Genomic DNA, 23,791 nt, shown 5'->3' with positions numbered 1-23,791 from the left:
TTCTACGGTTTCTTCTATGCATTCTTTTCACTCATTTCCTGAACACGAACAAGCTCGACGCTCAGAATTTATTAACAATACATTTGTACAGCTCTTGCATCAACACCAACTGGTAGTTAATACTACAGACTGCTGGGTGTGTGGCTTGATACCTCACACTATGGATAAAGGCATTCCCTATCTAGTCTTGCCTTTTAGCTACAATGGATCATTTCAGGCCTTTCAGACCATTTTTTCATATGCCCTTGAGACCTATCCTCCGCGTCCACCACGGTCCACTAAATACAACTCAGCCAACAAAGCTTTAGTCCAGGGAATTATTGACATGATTAAAGACGTCAATAATACTCCATCTTACCCTAGAGATGAATTACGGGTGTATTTGAGTTGGAACTCTACAGAGTATCGCCTTAGTTTGGGAGAAAGCAAGCGTAAAAGCTCCACTTCAGTTTGGGTCGTGCCTCACCGAGGTCAGGTCTGTTTGCAAGGAAATGGGAGAAATCTGAGAGCTCAGCTAGGGAGGAGTGAGTGCGTTGAGACTTACGTATTTCCGTCTAACTCCTCCCCTGCCTTTCTGACTGCTAGGGGTACCTACTTCATCTGTCAGGACAGAGCATATACATGGCTGCCTGCTGACTTTTCAGGTTCATGTTATATTGCTCCATTGTTACCTCCGACATACACTGCTTCTTCAGATTATCACAAGACCAGAGTAGCAAGAGGTGTCTTCAGCAAGGAAGATACCGCTGGTCAGGAAGCTGGAGACTTCTTCAAAGGTTTCCTTCCGTTTTGGGGGCCTATGGCCAATAGTAGAAATCTACGTCAACTAACACGGGTAGTTGAATCTACTATCACAGAAACGGCTGGTGCCCTTAGTAACTTAACAGCTGAGCTTCAGGCGGATCGTCTCATGACGTTGCAGAACCGAATGGTTCTAGACGTAATACTTGCAGATCGAGGTGGGGTATGCAGAATGATCCAATCGAGCTGCTGTGTTTTTATTCCCAATAATGCACCGACTGTCTATGAAGCGATCTCTAAGCTACACAAGATTTCCGACTCTATACACGTAGACAAGGGAAACTGGTCCTTCATGGAGTGGTTTTGGACTCTGGTATCAGCGTGGGGATGGAAGGTTCTGATGGTCATTGGTGTCATCCTAGTATTTCTGTTCTCGTGCTGCCTTATTATCCAATGTGGTCCCGCTTTGTGTAGTCTCTGTGCTGCAACCTGTTTCAGAAAACCACCTGCATTAGGAGAAAAGGCACGAGACAGGATGATGATGCAACAACATGTTGCTGACCTAATGAGCATAGAGTTAGACTCTGACATAGACTGAGTAATTGCCTATGTAAGGGCAAAAGGAGGGTCTGAGGTTCCGTGACGATTTTAACCCGTGTTTTCATAATTGTCGTAAACACATGATTTTGGTATCAGTGAACCGCAAATGATCCATTTAGTTTATCCTGGTGTTTTCGCTATGCTACGAGCAAGAGCACTCCTGTTATGCAACACATTTCTGATCTACCCGTGGCATCCATCTTAGAACACGGAAGCCATTTTGTATTCCTTGCCCTCACATAGTCAATGGACACGCAATGACCTCTTTTCATTTAAGGACACGTAGGCTTTAACCGGCGATTCACCTTGCTAGTGACACGTGCACCTTAGGCCAGCAATGCTGTGGCAGCATGACTCGGCAAGAACTGCCTCCCCAGCCTGAGGCCAGTCCTGCTATACTGGTTCTTGTGTCCGTTAGCCTGATCATGATTAGGCGGCCGAAGCTGGTAACCGTGCCCATTTACGACCCACAAACATCTCTTATCCTGTCTTTCTATCTTCTGCACCTGGCTCTGCTCCTTTCCTTCTGGGCCTTTATTAGGGGGAGGTAACGAAATTTACGATGAGGCGGTCCGGGTCTTGAATGAGAAATTGACATGGGATTATGATGGAATAGTGGGAACCCCTCATTCGTAATGTTTTGACATCAGATACTGTTGACGATTCCTGTACGACGCCAAATATTTATTGTTTAAGACACGAATGTTTAGAACTGTGGTAACATGTAAAGAATTTGCCCCGAGCAGAATATTTAGTATTTAAGGAGTAACCCTCTTTGTACAAATTGAACAGGCTCCTAGACACTGCCCGTGTGCAGTTTCTGTGACTTCTGTGTCCCTGCAGTAATAAACCTTTGGTCTTTGACGCCACCATTGAGAAGCCCGTGTTTCTGTTTGTTTGTGCACCGAGACAGGTAGAACTCCGGGGTCTTCGGGTGTTATCCCTGACACCTCTGGACGGAACCAAAAAGTCCAGAACTCCAGGTCCGCCCTCCTAGAGACCTTCTAGGGAGATTATTTAGTGCTGTACGCTATTGAGATGGGTTAGCCAGGTTCTTCCAGTACCTATAACTCGGTCTGTCAAAGATTGCTTTGAATCACGGTTCATTCGTTCCACAACACTGTTGCCCTCAGGCCTGTATGAAGACGAAAATTTGACTTGGACCCCCAAAGACCTCATGGCATCCTTGTACGCCTTAGAGGAGAACGCTGGACCCTGGTCAGAATGGAAGGTGCCACAGGCAAAAATTCCCACAAAGATACAGTTCGTGAATCATCACTTCGGTGCGGCCATAACCAAACAAAGCGGGTGCAAGAATCAACTGCAACTAAGATGTACTTATACGCAGTATCAGAAGAAAAAGGACTGCAGTGATCTAAATAAACACAACCAAGTGGTTTATTAGATATGTACAACTGTGTCTGGGGCGGACGTGAAGCTGAGGAAGGCTTGATTTGCTGACATATGTCACATCGAAGGACATAATCTTGCGTCTGTTTGCACAGTCCCCACCACCAGAAATGCTGTTAAAACTGAGTTGCAGTGGCCAAAACGCCCACATGCGCGGACGCAACAACTTCATGGGCAGCTGTAATCAGTGTGGGCCTGCGGTCCGCGTTGGTAATCAATCTGTCACCAACGTCGGGTATCTTCACATAAGGTAATTTATCGGGACTTAAGTGATAAGTGTACTTCGAAGGGAATCCAGTAGGCTATTTCTTACCCTTCTCAGTAGCGGCAATTGCTGCCAAGATGTCATCATCAATCTTACTTTTGGAATGTGTAACTGCTGCAACCAAATATGTAGCTACTGCCGATTTTGCGGCCTCATCGGCCAAAGAATTGTCAACAGCCGGAACTCCCAGGCGCTGATGACCAAGAGTATGAATTACATACACGAGTGGCAATTGCTCTTTGAGTTAAGCCACTCGAACCCAGATCATTTTATGTTTTAGTGCGCTACTTTTGGAATCACTATCATCGTTTTGAGTCCAAAAGACTAGGTTGTCAGTGTAAGACTAGACACAGTAGTAAGAATCACTCACAATGAGCGTTGTCACACCAGGATCTGCATACTCAAATGCAAGCATCAGAGCACAGAGCTCTGCCAATTGGGCGGTACTGTCCCCTAATGTCTGAGTATGTACGACTTCGGACTTGAATTCTCCGTTCACTATGGTACCAACCACAATTGCGCAGGCTGAGACATAAGCGTGCTTAGACCCATGCGCGACTTGCGCAGAACAGTCAGTGTAAATGACACAATGGAAGTCCTCCAAAGGGCGCATAGCAAGTGGAGCAGGATGTACAAATTCGTACTGCAAGAACTCCTGCGTCTGTAAGGAGGCGTCAAAGACAAACGTGACAAGGTAGCTGCTGCTGCGAGAGCGCTTCGCGCGTTTTTGCAGTAAAACTGCTGTTTTAAAAACGCTTATTTATAATTTCTGCTGGCTTTGGTCATTTTGACCCTTTTTTAAATCCCCCCTTACCTGCACCATAATTTTGTGCCCCTCACCGCCGTTTGGGCGGGTCTGGTCCTGGGGTGGGTGCCCTGCTCGTTTTTGGTGGCCATCTTGGAGTGGGGTGAGTGGAGTGAGGCATTTCCATCTGCTAGCGCTTGTTTGCGCATGTGACGCCTGGGAACACCTACTTAAGGCGAGTCCCTCCTGGTCTCAGCCCCTGACAAGGTAGCTGCTGCTGCGAGAGCGCTTCGCGCGTTTTTGCAGTAAAACTGCTGTTTTAAAAACGCTTATTTATAATTTCTGCTGGCTTTGGTCATTTTGACCCTTTTTTAAATCCCCCCTCACCTGCACCATAATTTTGTGCCCCTCACCGCCGTTTGGGCGGGTCTGGTCCTGGGGTGGGTGCCCTGCTCGTTTTTGGTGGCCATCTTGGAGTGGGGTGAGTGGAGTGAGGCATTTCCATCTGCTAGCGCTTGTTTGCGCATGTGACGCCTGGGAACACCTACTTAAGGCGAGTCCCTCCTGTTCTCAGCCCCTGACAAGGTAGCTGCTGCTGCGAGAGCGCTTCGCGCGTTTTTGCAGTAAAACTGCTGTTTTAAAAACGCTTATTTATAATTTCTGCTGGCTTTGGTCATTTTGACCCTTTTTTAAATCCCCCCCTTACCTGCACCATAATTTTGTGCCCCTCACCGCCGTTTGGGCGGGTCTGGTCCTGGGGTGGGTGCCCTGCTCGTTTTTGGTGGCCATCTTGGAGTGGGGTGAGTGGAGTGAGGCATTTCCATCTGCTAGCGCTTGTTTGCGCATGTGACGCCTGGGAACACCTACTTAATGCTCCTCCCCTAGCGCAGCGGGATCGCGCAGCGGGCGTGTCCTCGCGTGGCCGGAGTCGTGCCAGAGTCCTGCCCGTCTGCGCCCGTCCGCGCTCGGTTGCGCTGGTTTCGCGGTGGCCTTAACATCAGGTACATCATTAATTATGCTTACGTACACCAGGGAAACTCTCCTGGCGATTAACAATTGCCTGCCTCCTTGCGCTGGAGCCCGTGTTGACCCTTTGTGTGGCCCCCACCATTGTGCTTGTGGTGGTTGGCTACTCGAAGCACCATCTTGCTTGGGGTCCAGTATAGTGCAGCCTGCCATAAGCAGCAACGTCTCTTCGCGACATCTCACCATCTGGAATTTGAACGTAAGATCGGCGGTCAAGCATTATCAGGATATTGCTGATCTTATGGACAATGACCCCCCTGACATCTTCTGTCTGACAGAGACATGGCTGCAGGATACCGATTCTACTGTATTGAATTTGGCGCTCCCCGCGGAGTATTCCATCTACACGCTCAACCGCTCTTCGAGAGGGGGTGGAGTCGCTCTTGCAGTTAAATCTTGTTATCCTTGCGCCTGGAGAGTGCAGAACATCACGGGATGCGAGAGCGCCCTGTTCAAGGTTGCAGTTACATCGCATTTTACCATGTCAGGATTGCTTATTTATCGCCCACCTGGTAGTTCCGTGGCATTTAGGGAGGCTCTTCCCGAGGCAGTTAGTTCACTAGCAGTAGGGTCTGCCAATTTTTCTATCATTGGAGACTTGAATCTCCATTTTGACACTCTGTGTCTTTCTTCAGTGGGAGGGATGGTGGCGGATCTCGAGGCCCTTCAACTGTTCCAGCTGGTCTCGGACCCCACTCATAAGGGTGGCCACATTCTGGACCCCTTTTTCTCCAACTTAGAGGGGGCTACAGTGGCCCCCCCTCTCCCCCTGACCTGGTCAGACCACTCGCTCGTGACTATCTACTGTCCTCTTATAGAAGCCCCACTTAAGGCGCCACTGCGAGCTATGCCCAGACGGCGCTGGAGCAAACTTAAGGCGGAAGATCTCCATCGCCTTCTCACTGATGATCCTCTGGGTGCAGTGGAGAACGTGGAATCTGGTTATGACCATTTCTGCGGATGGGTAACCAGAGCCCTCGACTCCCTTATCCCGATGGTTTCCAGTAAGTGTGGCCTCCGCGCCCCCAGCCCCTGGTATGATGGCAATCTGAGGGCTCTAAAAAGTGTCTGTAGACGTGCAGAGAGAGACTGGAGGAAGAGGTATGACAGCAGCAAAAAAAACCTGTATATGGCTGTGGTTAAGTCCTATCACCGCGCGGTCTGTAGAACCCGGGCGGCATATTACGCTCTGGAGTTTCGCAGCAGTGGGAATCCTGTTAAAACCATCTTTAAGGCCCTTAAAGACCTTGTGGCTAGGAAGCCTGCCGGCAATTCCATCAGCTCCAATACCCATTGTGAAGCGCTGGCGGCTTTCTTCCTGGAGAAGGTCCAGACCATCTATAGGGCCTTCCCCACCACTGCACAAACCAGTACGGGGCCACCCATCCAGCAGGATCAGGTGGTGCTAGATTCTCTCCCCTGTCTCTCTTTGGAGTCTTACATGGCATTGGCCCTTCGAGTCAAGTCTGGGTCGCCGGTTGACCCGCTCAAGCCACCAATGTTCAGAGACCAGACTTTTGCTCGCCCGGTCTGCGACTTAATCAACATATCGCTATCATCTGGCCAGGTGCCTTTGAAATGGAAGCATGCGGTAGTTATGCCCATTTTGAAAAAACCATCTCTCGACCCCTTAAAATCGGAGAACTACCGCCCGATTTCGCTTCTCCCGTGGCCAGCCAAACTCGCGGAGGTGCATGTTAACACCGCCCTCACTGATCATCTGTCGCGTGCCAACATTCTGGACGACACCCAGAATGGTTTTCGGGCCGGCCACAGTACGGAAACAGCATTGTTATTTATGGTCGAGCACCTGCGGGCAGTTCTGGATGCAGGTCAAACGGCGGCGCTTGTTTTGTTAGACCTAAGCGCCGCCTTTGACACGGTCTCCCATGAAATTCTCCTGCAGCGGCTGGAGGAGATAGGGGTGACTGGCACTGCACACCAGTGGTTTCGTTCGTTTCTCAGGGATCGTTCCTTCTGTGTGGCGTCCCCGCCCTATCAGTCCAAATGTCATCCTCTGTCTCTTGGGGTTCCGCAGGGTTCCTCGCTGAGTCCCACGTTGTTTAACATCTACGTGAGGCCGCTGGCTGAGGTGGTGAAGCTCTGTGGTATGACCATGGTGTCATACGCAGATGATACCCAGCTAGCGGTCACGATCAGCGGGGACTCTGGGGTGGATGCCCCAAGATTCAGAGAAGGACTTAGGGCGGTGGCTGGTTGGATGACGTTCAACTGTCTCCAACTTAACGCCAAATAAACGGAGGTGATGGTCTTTGGGAAGCGGACGGACCTTTGGGGAGATACCTGGTGGCCCCCTGAGTTGGGTCCCACCCCCACTCCGGTTGCGGAGATCAAAAATCTTGGTGTCTGGCTGGACCCTTCCCTCAACTTTGTTGGTCACACTAAAAGGACGGCGGCGTGCTGCTTTGGCATCTTGCGCAATCTGCGACCTGCCCTTAAATATTTTGATGCCGCAACCCGTCAACTTGTGGTACAAGCAACGGTTTTGGCTCGGCTGGACTATGCCAGCTCCCTTTTCATAGGGTTAAACCAGGCCGAGCTAACCCGACTTCAAAGAGTGCAGAACGCAGCGGCCAGAGCAATCGTAGGTCTTCCTAGGTTTTGCTCGGCCGGTCCAACCTTGCGAGCCTTGCATTGGTTACCCGTTAGGCAGCGGATCCATTTTAAAGTACTGTGCATATCTTTCAAGATTCTGAAGGGCCTACCGCCTCCCTTACTGTGCCAACTTTTGTGCTCTTACATCCCGGGCCGCACTTTGCGTTCGTTGGACCAAGAACTAGCGGCAGCCCCTCGGTTCAAACTCAGTCGGGCGGGGGGTCGCTCTTTTAGGGTGCGGGCAGCCGCGCTCTGGAACGCTCTCCCCTTGAAACTCCGGACCCTTGGCGACTTGCTTTCCTTCCGCAAGGCCGCTAAAACCCTTCTGTTCTCTGAGTTATGTTAAAATCCATACCCCCATTTTTAAATAATATTTTCTGTTTTCTGTTGTGTTGTGTTCGCCACCTTGTCGGTGCGCCGGGACGCTCCTTCGCTGGAGCAGCCGTGCGCAATACAAATAGCCCTAACATAACATAACATAACATCCGGAGATGTCAAAGACGTAGCCCATTGTATCCAGCGGGGGTGCAAAGCTTTTGAATTTGGTACACTGACTTTCGTCACTGCTTCCAGGGCAGGATACAGGGTACCAACCAACATGCGTTTTCCCTGCGACAGTGCGCATTCCTTTAGAATCCCCATTTGCACTGCTGTCAAAACTTTTTCCACAGTGGAAAACCGCATTTCAGCCGAAGTGTACCAGTGTGACTTGTAAGTATTAGGTACTGTGTCACCTTCCTTAAAAGTAAGGTGCGTGAAACCCACTGCCCCAGGGAAGATTCTTATCACCAGGTTGGTGTGGTTATCACGAGTCTGTAAGAATTTAGATTCAAGAAGATCAGCCTGCAAGGATTGCAAGATGGCTGAATGTTCAAGCTGCCAGCACGATTTGGTAAAAGTTGGTTGTATCAAAGCATGCAGTGGCTTGATACGCTGGGCATAATCGGGAATATAAGTACGCCCGAAGTTAAAAAATCCAAGCAAAGATTGTAATTTTGTCAGAGTTGTAGGAGCGCGCAGTTGTGCGCATTTGTCCAAGAAGTGGGGAGCTAAGCCTCGGCCTTCTTTGTTGAGCTCATAGCCCAGAAACAACACTGTGTACTCTGCAATATGTGACTTTGCAAAGCAACAGATTATGCGGTCAATGAGACACAGATGCGCCCAAATTTCGTTGTCCGTGAGATGGATGTCATCCACGTCCGAACATACATCTGGGTCTACTCTATCTAAAAGAGAGACAATACAGGCAGCAAAGACACCTGGACTAATATTATAGGCCATAGGTAAACGTTTGTATTGGTGTTGCTTGCCACCACTTGTAAAACTGGTCCACTGGCTAATCAAGCCAGACAAGTTGTGGGCAAAAGAAACGTTGGAAATGTCAAGTGTGGTTTTAAACCTTTTACGCACGAGACCATCCACTAAAGCAGAGCCGTTAGTATTCTGTACTGCACAGGTACGGAAATGCGAGTTTAAATGCCGGTAATCCAATACCAAACGGTACGAACCGTCAGGTTTGGTCACAGTAAAAAGTAGGTTATTCATCGGTAACACACAAGTTTCAATCACTCCTTGATATTCCAATTGTTCAAGATTTCTGCCACGGAAGACTTAGCTTCATGTTGCATGGGATATTGAGGTTGAGGCTGGGGCATTGACCGTAGGGGAATCTCGTGTCGGGGAGAGAATTTATCCCAACCACAGTAAGTACAGTACAAAGCCGGTGCAAGGGCCTTAGCCCACTCTTCTGCAAATTTAAGCGCATGCTGCGCGAAACTATGGAGGATTACCTCCTCCCCTTTCAGAGCAGCGAGAACAAAAGGTAGGGGCCAGTCAGCCTCCGCCAACAAAATGTCGTACGTGGTAGTAAGATTTTCCCAAACTACACCTTTTATAGTACGTTGTATGTCACCTTCAATTAAAAGTTGAATCTCAAAAAGCCTGTCAGGGGGAGCTACTCTAGTGTCAGCTGTCTCAACAACAACATAAGTGTCAGTCGCTGTCACCTTCAGTAGTGGCCTCTCGAACTATGGTAATCTCCACCGCACTGTCCAACAGCGTCAGCGCCCATGTCTGATTCCGAAGCTGCATTCTCACTATCTGTTGCATATTTCGCAGTTAATGCGGCAACTTTCTTTTTCAGAAACTGGGGTCTCTTTGGTGTAGAATCGTCCTGCTTGCCTTTTCCGTCTTTCTGGCGGGGCTGGTCGCGACTCTGCTGGCCACACCGACCTCTGCCGCCTCCTCCACCACCAGTCGATGAGGCTGATGTGTCCTGTAAAGAACGAGGAGAACATTGTTCAGGAACCTGAAAACAATCAGGAGTTTTTATCGTCGCGCGGTCACGCAAGTGATAAGTGTGATCTGTAGACGCAGGGACGGGTGATGCAGGATGGGACTCCTGTTTTTGTTGTTGTTTACCCTGTTTTTTTTTCTTAGACCAATTTTGCTTTTGAGATTTGGGTGATCATCTTTATCAGACTTCGACCCTTGGGGTTGCTTTTTCTCTTTAGAGGAAAATGGCTTGACACCCAAACTATTACGGCAAATGGTTTTATAAGCAGCCGTAATAATTCTCCGTAAACTGACGGGGTTTATCGGCATCGGGGACCGTGAGCAAAGCATTAGACACTTGAAAGTTCACCGTATCTCCCTTAATATTAGAAAGGATGAGGTCAGAAACTATGTCAAATGTGCCGCATAGTCTCATTCCCAATTCAACCGCTGCCTCAGGTCCGGGTTCGTCTTGAACACGCTTAATGACCGAGGGAAGGACAGCCATTGATGGAGTGCCGAGGCACCTCGTGTACACTACCGCAAAGATCCTACCCCATGACTCACAGTCACCGGATTCGGGTATCAAGTCTTTAGGCAAACTAATTGTAAGAATCCTGTGCTGTTCAACAGGACTCGTATTAGGAAATACAGTTTCCAGCAGGTCAAATGCAAGCCAGAAAGGCATATCATCCTTATCTTGGGATGCTTGCCCATCACTGCATTAACCATTACGGGACTAAGCTTCATTCCGCCCGGTCCGGCTGGAAGGGCCCCAAAACCCGGGGCCTTGCCCGGGAGATTGTGGGTAATGTATTGTACTAAGGCCCTAATAACTCCAATTGCGGTGTTATGTAGGCGCCTCAAATCGGCAACAGGAACCGCCCCCGCCTGAGGATGCGGTGTAAATCCAGCCAAAACAAGCCAAGTAGGGCCTGAAATGGACAAAGGACCTAATCTAGTCGTCGTTAAAGAGTGGGGAAGGGCGCCATTAAATCAAACACGATGCTGCCAAGCAATAATTGGAACTTCCTGTGTCCTATAAGGAACATATTCCGCGGGCACGGCCTGTGAGTGTATGTGTGAAACTCACCAGTAGCTGCGTTTGCAGCAGGAAAAGTCACCCATGAGTAAAAGATCTCAAACGGGTGAGGTACTTCAGCACTCACAACCATGATAACTGCCATGCCCTCCAAGGCGACGTTATACGTTTGCAAATGAAATGAAATGAAATGAAATGAAATGAAAAAGAAACTCATAAAGCGCACTGTGGCCAAGCGGCTTCCTGGCGCTGAGGAACACATCAGTATCTGCCTAAAATGTGCGAGGAGACTTAGCCAGGGAAAGCCTGAAGAAAGAAAAGAGTTTTAAGGGCTTTCCGAAAGTGGGAGAAGATAGGAATGGAACGAATAGAGTGAGGGAGAGAATTCCAGATCTGAGGAGCACGCACGGAAAAACGCGTGCCACCAGTGCGGGATTTACGGAAGCGGGGGACGTGAAGGAGAGAGAGGGAAGAAGAGCGGAGAGAGCGGGCAGGGGCATGAGAAGAGATCAGAGAGTTGATAAAGAGAGGAGCAGATCGGGCATGCGCCCGAAAGGCCAGACATGCAAGTTTAAACTGGGACCTAAAATGAACGGGGAGCCAGTGAAGGGTTTTAAGGGCAGGAGTGATATGGGAAAACTTAGGAAGGCGGAGGACAAGATGGGCCGCCTGGTTCTGGATGGCCTGGAGGCGGCGAGTCTCGTAGGCAGGAATGCCTACATACAGGCCATTGCCATAATCCAGGCGGGAAGTAATGAGGGCAGTGATGATAACTTTGAGGGCATCAACAGAAAAAAACCGGGAAATTTTGCGGATGAGGCGGAGGGAGAGGAAACAAGAGGATACGACAGAGCTAATGTGCGCATGCATCGAAAGATCATTACTGATCTTGATGCCCAGGGTCCGAACAGAGGGAACAGGGGAGGGGGGAGAACCAAAAGAGAGGGGCCAGTGGGCTGAGGACCAGGGATTAGAGGGACCACCAGTGAGAACGAGCTCAGTCTTGTCAGGGTTGAGCTTCAAATGATTGAAGCTCATCCACTGGGAAATAAAGACAAGGGTAGAGCTGAGCTTGGGAAGGGAGTGAATGGGGGAGGAAAGATCGAAAACGAGCTGGAGGTCGTCTGCGTAGTTATACACCGAGACCCCCAGCTCAAGGAGCGAGGAAATAAGGGGTCGGATATAAAGGTTAAAGAGGAGGGGAGAGAGGGAAGAGCCTTGGGGTACCCCACAAGTGACCGGGAGAGGGGGTGCAGAGAAATCAGAGAGGTGGACTGCCTGTGATCGCGGACTGCAAATGATTGCGGACTGCAACTATGCTGCGTTATGTCAACGTCGCCCATAACGACACAGAAAGAAAGTGGTACAAAGCAAAACTATGTAGCACAACTGTGTAGTAATTCAAAAGGAAACAGTTTTAAAAGATTCAAGCTTGAAAAGACCTATGTAATTATAGGTAGGTTTATCCGTCACCACCGTTATCCGGAAACAATAGTGAGGGGGTAATGGACTGATATAAGCACTACTCAAGCGTCTTGTAAATACGAACAAACCACGTTGGGCGCCATGTTGCAGGGATTCTGCTCCTACACAGAACTGTGCATAGAGACTTAGGACCTCAGTGAATTAAAGTCTGCCAAAACTCACCTTAGTACCCAAACCCCCTACCAGACTAGCATCAGTGACTCATTGGTTCTAAGTCCTATAGCAAATACACCAATGATTAGTCAACCCAAAACATGCGACTTAGGTTACCTCAGGGAAGGTGGAAAACAGGAGCACTCTTTCGTTACAGTCTTACACCAGTCCAAAACAAGCAGTAAATAGAGACACAAGCAAGTTTGAAATGTTTATTTCTAACGCCGTGATCTCATGCGCAGTACCTTAGATAATACAAGCAAACATATTATCATAAACAAGGTTGTCAGCATTGTTTCTATTCCATAAAATACAAAGGGAGAAAGCATATTATAATGCTAATGTGAAACAGGTTTAAAATATACCTAGATTTCACCCTCCCTAGCTAGTAGGTTAGCTTATAACTACAGAAGGTCTCATAGGATTACATGGGCGGCCCCATACCTCTGGCACTCAGCCGAAGTGGATCACATCGATTCCTGCACAAGCTCTCAGCATACGAATGTTTCTCCAAGAGTGTGTGATAATGCCTGCACAGTATATTATGAAACGCGCCAGTATCAGAGGAGGCCACAGCTGCATATGTGTTATGGCTAGAACGTGCGCGGATCATTCCGAATAACAGAGACTGTGTCCAAGATAACCTTGACGGCCCAGGCTCTCTCTGTACGACTAAACTAGCGAGGCAGTTTAGAAATCTAGCATAACAAGTTATTCTCATGTGAAGCAAAATACTCAGCCTTCTCTAGACAATAGCGCAAGTGTGTATTGTGAAAAGCAGAGCAGGAAATTAAAAATGGCGTTTAAGTTTCTAATAAACCCATGCTAACTTAACACTGTGTGAATGTAAGGCTCAGCCCCACGACACTGGTGAGGGGGTCAATCCGAAGAGTGATCTGGTCAGTACTGTTCAAAATATGAGTTTTCTGACTAACAAGAGTGAATTGATGAAATTCTGAGGAATGGCAGAATATTATGCTAAATTTGTAAAAAAAAAATGCGGAGTCCAGTATAAACATGAGATGTTAGTTACGTAAAGGAGTTGAATTTAAATGAATTCAAACAAGGGAGGGAGAGAGAGAACATCACCTCGAAATGGATTTGTTCTCCCTGGGTTACATTTACAAACAAGAGGAATCCATTAGGTAATGGGTCAACAGTGTCCCTACTATGGTTGGGAACATGTTAGGTGTTTTTGGGTACCCCTCATACACCAACAGCCCCCTTGGTGTCATGCTTCATCATCGGGGTCATCGTATCCTTCTACGGGATACGGCGTGCTACGACCGACGATTGCGTTGGAGCACTTTTTTGACTATGTGTGGTGTATGTGGGGGATTTTTATGTGAGTGCTGTGGTGGGGTTTTAGAATAGTGAGTGGAGTTTAAAAAGCACCTGACTCGTAGGGTAGCAAAAAAACTTTAATGTCTGCCACCTCCTATTTGTGTGTCAACATGTTTCGATGTAAAAACATCTTCTTCAGGACTGGGGTACACAAATCCCCACCTTACTCACGTTTTTCTAATCTCGTCTTTTGAATATTTAAAAAAAAGGTGATATTTACAGGTGAAGGTATATCAATGTACCTACTGAACAACCGCTTTTTAGCTGACTGTTTAGTTAGGAGTTTGTTACTCCATGAGACCGTTTTTAACGAAGGGGTTACCCGGGCTCCTTGCTGCGGGTCTATGAGGAGAATCCCTCTTCGCTACCCCTTACGCCGGCTCCGTTGATTTAGGGAGAAACAAGAAGAGGCTGATTATTCTGCAGTTTCAGTCTCTAGCAGTCCAAATCTCTGACTGCCAGAATTTGTTGTTTCCAAAACATTTGAGGATCTGGTTCTTTGGGTGAATCTCTGTAAAACAACTGAGCAGACCCACCCTGACCTAGACTCTCCCTGCACCCATAACATCTTTGGATCTTTGGTATAAAACAAAAGATTGACAGCTAGAGATATAACCCAGGAATTGTTTCACAAATATGAGGAAAGCATTAAAAGTCATAGTTGAAGCTTCTAATTAAGTAACTAAGGGCCAGATGTAGGTGGCTAAATTCGTAAAATTTTGGCGTTACCGACTGGTATTTGGCTGAGTACAATGTAGGTGACTTTAAACCTACATGCAAAATAAGGATTGCAAAATAGCGATTCCTTATTTTCCTCTTGCATTTAAGGAATGCAATGTACGTAGCACTAAAAACAGTGCACTTCAGACTTAAGGAATCGCTATTTACCACCAACTTCAAGTTGTGGTAAATAGCAATTTCCTTTCAAAAAGCACTTTTTTGCTTTTTGAAATGTGCCATGTGGCACACATCCATGCCCTTAGGGCATGTATTTTTGCCACATGTGCACACATGCACCATTCAGGGGTGCAATAGGGAGTCCTTTGGACACCCTGGCACCCTTGAAATAGCTCCCGCTATTAGCGATTCGGTATTACCGAATCGCTAATAGTGAAACTCTTCCCGTTCATTCCTATGGGCCTCCTAGCCCATAGGAATTAATGGCTAGATATTCCTTAATAACGATTCTCAATTACCGTTTCGTTATTAAGGAATGTTAAGGAATCGATAATATTTTAGCGATTTCTACCTACATTCCATTTAGCGAGTCCTTAATAGTGATTCGGTAAAAATAGCTATTAAGGACTCGCTAAATGGAAGTTACCTACATCTAGCCCTTAGTTTATCTGGATGCAGTTACAAATGGCTCATTGAAAGAGTAATTTGCAAAGACAAGAAGTTGGGGTACATGCACAACAATTTTTAGCTTTTGCAAACGGAGATTCAGCCCTTTGCCACCAATAAAATGGCTTTTGCCATGTACCAACCCTATTTTGCAAGTCAGTAACATATTTCTGTCTTGGAAAATAGGGTTTGTTAGTTGCTATTAGAAAGGGGCTTGCCAAGGACATCCCTTCTTAATAGCGGTCACTGGGGGATGTACAATTGTTTTGCAACTGCAAAACATTAGCAGTTTACTGCCTACTTCAAGTAGGTGGTAAGCCAGTCACAAACAGTAGGAGGACCCCTTCCCCCTTGTGAATGGAACAAAAACATTTTTAAGAGCAGGCAGTGGTCTGAGGGACCACTTCCTACTCTAAAATGAAAAAGACACTTTTCATTTTTCTTTTTTAAATGCATACTGTTTTCCTTAAAGGAAGATGGGCTGTATTTAAATATAAAGAAATTGCTTTATTTAAAAAGCATCCACTGACATGGCGATCAGCAGACCCTAGCAGTCCACCATCCCTGTGATCACAGGCCATGCCCTGAAACCTTGGCATCATCCTCGACTCCTCCCTCTCCATGACTCAACCGGTCAACACTGTCACCTCCAGCTGTTTCAACACCCTCCACATCCTCAAAAAAACTATCAAATGGATCTCCCATGAGTCAAGGAAGACGGTCAACCACGTACTCATAACCAGCAGACTGGACTACAGAAACGCCCTCTACGCCAAGATCATCAAGTCTCTTAATCACAAACTACAGACCATACAGAACACCGCAGAAAGACTTGTCTTCGGCATCCCCCGACAGGAACACATCACCTGATACCTACACCACCTCCACTGGCTCCCCGTAAAGAAGAGAGTCACTTTCAAGATACACATGCATACAAATGCCTTCACAACACCGGACCCCAATACCTCAAATTGAAAATCTCCTTCTACGTACCCAAGAGAAACCTCCACTCCACCAACCTTGCTGAAACCCAGCGTATGCACTCAAGACCTGGCTATTCAACTGATTGGAGCTGCCAAGTGCCTTGAGACCCTCATGGGTGATTGATTGATTGATTGAATGGGTTGCAAATTGTGACCTACCTCATGAATATGAATAAAGTAGGTCATTTGCAACCCCATTGGGAATTGCTACATCTGTCTGAAACACAGTACATTTCGTTTTGCAACTCGCAGATTGTGATTTGTGATTCACAAAATGAAATGGTTGTACTTGTGGCCCTCAGTGTATTATTTTGTTAACAACAACCATTGTACTTGGTTAGTAAACTCGATTATATTAGCAACGTCATCAGCATGTGGTCAATCCTGCAAAGGGCAGGGAAACATTGGGACCTTCATTTTGCCCCATACAGCAAAAGCATTTGTTACTGTTCAAGTGGAAGGCAAGCTGTCAGGTTAAAGTTGTCTGCCACTTGAGACTATTTAGGTTCTACCTGTAGAAACCTCACATTGTTCCCCCTCTTTCTATGAGCCTCATTTCCTATAGTTTGACACACGTCTTTCATTGGTTGGCTAAGGCTCAGCTAAAGTGCAAAAAGGGGAAGTCTGTGGTTCTGTTGTACGGTTCCTTCAGTGCCAAGCTATGGCCGCCGGGTTTTCCTTTGCCGAGTGCAGAGAACAATAGCGCTAAAAATTTAGGGATCTGGTTCTTGGAAAATCTAAATTTCAAAACACAAACTAATAAGCTCGTTGGGGCCTGTTTTGAAGGCCCTGAGGAAGTTCCTCCCCTTTTTCCCTGGTCCTGCTAAGGAAACAGTGGTGCGCGCTTTCATTTTATCGAGCCTGGATTACGCGAACGCTCTGTATGCGGGCCTTCCGGGGTACCTGTTACATAAACTGCAGGTGGTTCAAAATGCGGCCGCCAGAATTTTGCTTGGCCTATCAAAAGGGTGAAGGGTGCGCTCGCATTTGCGCTCCCTGCACTGGCTTCCTGTGGGGTCGCGAATTCAATCCAAGGTGCTGTCTATTGCCCATAGGGCCGTGTATGGTAATGGCCCGAGGTATCTGCAGGATAGATTTGCTTTCTATTCCCTGGCTAGACGGTTGAGATCCTCTTCTGAACTCTTGATGCAGACCCCCAGATTTAGGCGCCATAGGCTGGGTGGCTGCTCGCTTGTTAGGAAAGCTAGTGTTGCCTGGAATGCCCTTCCCTGGGCGCTTGAGAGCACTCAGGATCCTGTGTTGTTCAAAAAACATCTTCAAACTTTTCTGTTCTAGTCATTTTGGGCTCTGTCTGCCTTTGCCTTTGCAAGACCCGGGACACTCTAGGGAGTAGCTGAGCGCGATATAAATGTATTTAACATAACATAACATAACATAACACTGCAGCATAGCAAGCCTTCCTGCTGCGCTGCCCTGAGTCAAAAGGAAAGGGCAGGAATGTGCAATATCTACCTGACACAGTGCATTCCAGTCTGTCTCCCCTGCACTGTTGCACTATGGGCAGCCATGCGCCAATGCAGGTACGCTTGTGCCATGTTACAAGGGTGTCTGAATTTGTGCCCTGCTGCTGTTTGTGCACCGGCTCAGGGGAGAAGTATAGGAATGCACTGTATATCATAGATATTGTGAATTCCTAACCTTTTATTTTGATGAACAGCAGCGCAGCAGGAAGGCTTGCTGTGCTGCAGTGCATCAAAATATTATATAGTTTATGAGGCCCATATTTAGAGCAAGAACATTATTTCTATTCATTGCACCACATAAAGTCCTCCTTTTAAAAGGCACTTTTTTAGTGTTGCCTCAGATTTACAGATCCTTGAAAAACTAGAGCAGTATCAAAAAGCCCTGGATGTTGCTGGGAACGCCCACAGCAACACACATTGCATGTCCCTTTGCTGCAGAAAACTGAGTTGCAGAGGGCCAGATTACCAAGGCTGTGTTGCGCCACTCAAAGTGGCTTAGCGCAGCCTTATAAATATGGGCTTGCATAGAGCACCACCGGAGCATAAAAGAAAGTGACATTCCAGTGGTGCTAGGGGCTTATAAATATGTCCTTGAAAGTTAAGTGGGGCAGCTGAACCGCAGTAGGTTGTGGTTCACCTGCTTATACAAACTCAAAAGTATTCAACAATTAATTTATTATTCTTATTCTTGCACATCCATATGCTTCTCACCTTTTTTCCAAGTTTGTTCCCAAATCAGAAAGGAGTCATTACCTGTTTAAAGTTGGGGTGCCAAAGAATGGCTCGGTCATCAATGGTGAGCTGTTCCTCCCCGGAAGGGCTTCGATGGAAGCTTCCCACTTTGATTCTTGTAGAATTACCGGGAGCAAAGTAAAGCCAATTAAAAATGTCAAAGCGCGTGGGCGGGTCCCCGAGATCATCGAAGTAGATTTCATGATCGGAGGAAGTTTTAAAATGAAGATCCCTCATGTAATGATGTAACTGGAAGAAGCCAGAGAAATAGAAAGAGGACACATCAAATAAATAATCACACATTGCAATAATACCTACAGTAGGGTCCTGACTAAGCTGCTACTTTCATTGTTGCACTGGAGGTTGTGATTAAAGCCTGCTTGGTGGGTCAGAGGTCATAAAGTTTCCAAATCAATTCACCACATGGTAACTATATTGTCCAGTTTAGTTATGTGGACAGAGTATGCAGGGAAAGAGTTGTTGCACTAGGTTTGAGGCAATGAATGTGCTAATAATACAAGATGGACATCAGTGGTAGAGACCGCACCGCCCCTGTTGAAGAGCGTTGGATGCTGGCACTGGGCAGACGGGTGAGATTGAAGCGAGAGGTGTTGCAGGAGTTGGTCATGATGGCAGGCCATGAAGGCAATAACTGGAGCTATTCAGTAGACAGTGCCAGGGTAGGTGTGGCAGGGCTTGGTCAGAAAGAGCCAATGGCTGTGGGCATGCACTACGTATTGAAGAGGAAGGTGTGTCAGAGCATCATTGAATATGTTGCGTTCATGCAGAGGTCATCACAGAGGTACTGAGGGCAGTGTTTGATCACAGAGTGATGTTTGGAAAAATACCTGAGTACATCTATCTCTAACCACTGAGACCCCTGACCACCTAGATGTTTCAACACTGACTTCTATATTAGTGTATTTATTTCATTAAAATAGAGATTTTGTGGGGAAACACCAAGGGCCAGATGAACAATGAAGATATAAAAAGCATTTTAGTCACCTGATTTACAGATTCTGGCTGTTTGCGAACACAAAAAACTTTTTTTCAATGTACAAAAGCACAAATTGAGATCAGTAACATGTTACCAAATTGCATTTTTTGTTAGTGATTTGGTATTTGGAAGGGTCATGTTTTTCGCATCCCTTCCAAATACCGAATCAAAATGTTATGTATTACTGTTTTTCAAATTAATTCTATTCACAAAACTTTCATACTTTACCACCAGTTTAAAACTGGTGGTAACTCATCCACAAAGGGGAATGTGTCCCCAAGAAACACCTTCTCCTTTGAGTATATGAACAAAATATTTTTTAAGATCAAGCAATGGTTCGACGGACCACTGTCTATTGTTAGAAAACAACACTGAAACTTTTATTTTTCATATAACATGCATTCACTTTTCCTTTATGGAAAATGGGTTGGATTAGAAGAAAAATAAGGAATGCTTTTTTTCAAAGGAATCACAGAAATGGTGGTCTGATGACCTCAGCAGGCCACCATCCCTCTGATGGTGTTGGTTCCTAATGGTTCACAAATTTCCACCTTCCTTATTATTATTCATGAGATAAGTCTATTTGCGTCCACCTCTGAGTTGCTCCCTCATATCTATATATATTACCTACTGGCGTTCGCCAGTAGGTATATATAGTTAGGATTTTTTCTCTATGGGTTTTTTGAAAATTCTATGTCTAATAACTTTGGCGTTTGTGGACGGAATTGGCTGAAATTTTCAGGAAAATGGCACATTTTGTTCCTGAGCAGCCCTTGAAAATTTGGGGGGGGTTCGTCCAGTGGGGGCCGAGAAAAAAGGGGGGTCCCAAAACGTGTTTTTAACATTGAGTTTTCCATAGGGCGGTTGGCCTCACTTTTAGCCCGAACGGCTGAATGGATTTGCACGAAACTTGGCAAAATTGTAGGGACTGGTAGCCCGATGTGCCTTTTGTAGGTCTCAATATATGTGCTCCAGTGGATTTTGAGAAATTAACGTTTAAAAAAAGATATATATCTGTAACAGCGGACCGGTTAGCGCTCTGGTTCGCGGACTTTTCGCGCAACGGAGCTTTGTGAAGCGAAGCTGATTGGTTCTCCGGCGTCTGTCAACATTCCAAACAGTCCGTAGCGGCCGCCATCTTGTCTCTCGGTAGGATCGAGAGACAAGAGGAGGTCAAAACAAAGGGGGAAATAACTATAAGGGGGCATAGTAGATCCTCGCTGACCCCCTAGGTTTGATGTGGAGGTTTTAAAAGGGCCCCGCGGGGCAAAAAAAAATAATAAAAATAATAATTGAACGGCTGAATGGATTTGCACGAAACTTGGCAAAATATTAAGGACTGGTAGCCCGATGTGCCTTTGCTAGGTCTCAATATATGTGCTCCAGTGGATTTTGAGAAATTAACGTTCAAAAAAAGATATATATCTGTAACAGCGCTCCGCTTCGCGTAACGGAGGTTTGCGAAGCTGATTGGTCATTCTGTCACTGGGCTATAGTTGGGCTACATCTGGCTGATATTTGGGCTACATTTGTTTTTTTGTGTGTCTGGCGGCCATCTTTGGGCTACATTGGGCTACATTGGGCTTCATTGGGCTACATTCGGCTAATTAGCAAATAGCTCATCGCAAACTAGGAATGGTAAAGAATCGCTATTTATTCCTTAAAGTTCGCTATTTAGGAAATGCAAATAACTTTGATGATACATATGGCGGTTCATCTCTAACAAGATAAGAAGCATAGGGATAGATTTATGATGACTGGCGCATCACCAGGGATGTGTTAGTCATTCTGTGCCGCTGTTCCGTCACCTATGGTGTGCTGCATTTACAATGCGGCGCATCATGGGGCAAAAACAGCACAGATGCGTGATGTATCTGTGCCGTAAAGGTGGCGCATTGCTGGAGTTGTATCGCAAGTGTGATGAAGGTCCAGCAAGGGTCGGGGGTGCCCCTGTCGCAGGGTTTCTGTTCTCACACAGAACTGTGGACAGAGGATTGGAACCTCGGCGAATTAGGGTGTCCCAAAACTCACGTTAGTAATCAAAAACTATTTAGCAAGCTAGGTACAGTGTCACATTGGATATAACAAACTCTCAATGTTTAGACAATCCAGAATATGAACTTATAGTACCTCAGGATACGTGGAACTCATGAACAGTCGGTCGTTATATATTTCTTAGAAACCAGAACATGGAGTTAAGAAGAACACATGTGTATTTGAAATGTTTATTTACTAATGCCGTCTTCTCAGGCGTAGTACCTTAGATAATAAAAGTACACATATTATCAGTAGCAAAATTACCAGCATAGTTACTAGTACATAAAAAGTGAATGGTGATAGTATGTTAACATGCTGTAAATGAATAAGAGTTAGCAACACTTATAAGCAGCCGCGGGCCGTGGAGGGAGTTACGGTGAGGCAGGGAGGCGGGGAGGGGGAGAAGCAGGGTGGAGAATACAAGTACACATATTATCAGTAGCAAAATTACCAGCATAGTTACTAGTACATAAAAAGCGAATGGTGACAGTATGTTAACATGCTGTAAATGAATAAGAGTTAGCAACACTTATAAGCAGCCGCGGGCCGTGGAGGGAGTTACGGTGGGGCAGGAAGGCGGGGAGGGGGAGGGGCAAGGTAGAGAGGGCTCCACCCTGCTTCTCCCCCTCCCCGCCTCCCTGCCTCACCGTAACTCCCTCCACGGCCCGCGGCTGCTTATATCTCACCCTCCCTAATACACATATTATATTATTTGCTAAGAAGGTCTCTTTGTGTTGGTTTAGGGCGTGCCCATACTTTAGTGTCTTAGATTTGAAGGAATCACATCAGCATACACCAGCTCTCTCTTCATGTGAACCGCATCAACTGTTGTGTATGTGTGTTCGGCAAAGCAATATAAAACCCGCCTCATGCCCAGAATTGGCAGAAGTTGCACTTATGTTATGAGTATGAAGTCGTGGAGATCAGACCTCATAACAATTCTGTATCGTGTTGTTCTTGAAACTTTAGCACTCGCTGTACAGATATAGTTTAACAAGTAAAGCAGATAGTAGACCAATAACATATTATTCTCATGTAAACCACGATGAACTACTAGGTGGAAAGCTAAAGCAACAACTAAGTGTCGTGTGCAGAAGTTGCAAAAAAGGAAAAATGGCGTTTAAACCGGTAATGAGCCCATGCTAACTTAACACGGTGTAAAGATATCCAGGACCTAGATGACACCTCCTCATGATCCGGAAACGAACTGAATAAGATAATAGAAGTGCCATCTCATGAGAGCAGATTGCAAGTTTATATGTGGACGGTCCGCAAGGTAAAGCATTAAAAACTAGGAAAATTCAATGCTAAAGAAAAATAAAACAGCCAAGTACTTTATCGAGTCTTAAGCCAATAGGCAAGGTAAATAATAAAAACTTGACAAATAAGTCAATGAATTGTCAATGAAATGCTAGTACTCAGCATATGAAACATGAAAAAGGTCTATGACATAACTGTGTATGCAAAATAAGCTGCAACAGCCTCCAATAGGAAGTCACCGTCTTCATCCGAAAACAGTTCAGCCATCCAATTTAAAAGCGGAAAAGAACATACGTGCTCTCCCAGCACCGGATCCTCTATCACCATCAGAGGACAGCTCGGTGGGTTTTCAAGAAAGCTGTGTTCCAAGAAAGACTGTGCTGCCGCCAGTAAATTCCAGGGACCAAGTAGTCCATGCATCAATGCCACAGCCATAATCCTTTCGCCAGGACAAATCAACTCGTGAGTAATGATAGGAGTCATCAGCTGATTAAAGTCGACGTCAGGAGAAACCGGTCCGCAGAGACACAAATCAATGGCCCAATCGAAATCACAGGTCAGGCAGTGAAATACAGGCTGGACACAGGTGAAGTAGGAGAACCGAAAAGATAATCCATATGCCGTGCTTAATATCGCCAACGGCATTGTGCCATAATATTCTAGCATGCGATTGCGGAACAGTGTCAGCAGCTGCAGGGTCGGAGGTTGCATAGGAGGGACATCCATATTTAAAAATGTAAAAAAGCACAAGAGCGTCCGCTGGTAATGCAAGTAAAAATGCAATCCACGAACCAGAGTGGAGAAAATGGAATGAAAGGGAGCAGGGATGACTCCAAAGATTTTCTCAAATGAAGTCACGAGACCACTGGTAACAACTTTAAAAAAGTGTGCCAGGGATTTTGTGGAGGATGCGTTAAAGATAGTCGGAAACATGTTGCTGAAATTGAAAGGCAAACCTGTGTACGGGTGTTCGCTATGTGAAGTACGAAAGTTTCACGGGCCGAACTCAAGGCCACCTCTCTCTGAGACAAAAGAGCTCTTATTCTTGTCATGCCGTTGAAACGTGTCCCAAGGTTGGTATTTGTGGCCAGATTGAAAACTCCCTATGTTCATGTGTGGGAGGAAATAGAACATTTCTGCAGCAAATAACCCGTTCACTTACTGTTACGATAAAAGGAATACTTTTAATTAACTCAGAACAATCTTCATTATTGAGCATCAAATAACTACCATTTTCCAACAACTTGAACGTG

The 23,791-nt window shown here is 46.3% G+C and overlaps 1 protein-coding gene across 1 annotated transcript in view; it reads right to left on the bottom strand.

Annotated features, from left to right (window-relative positions):
- LOC144784217 (vomeronasal type-2 receptor 26-like) overlaps nucleotides 1-23,791 on the bottom strand; it is a 252,587-nt gene that overhangs the window by 153,138 nt on the left and 75,658 nt on the right. The window contains exon 3 of the mRNA XM_078662871.1: nucleotides 18,266-18,493. Within this exon, the coding sequence (XP_078518997.1) occupies nucleotides 18,266-18,493 (228 nt within the window). The remainder of the gene's footprint in view (nucleotides 1-18,265; nucleotides 18,494-23,791) is intronic.

The sequence above is a fragment of the Lissotriton helveticus genome, chromosome 10, assembly GCF_964261635.1.
Source record: "Lissotriton helveticus chromosome 10, aLisHel1.1, whole genome shotgun sequence".
Taxonomy (NCBI): Eukaryota; Metazoa; Chordata; class Amphibia; order Caudata; family Salamandridae; genus Lissotriton; species Lissotriton helveticus.
This window is presented reverse-complemented; position numbering and strand designations above follow the sequence as displayed.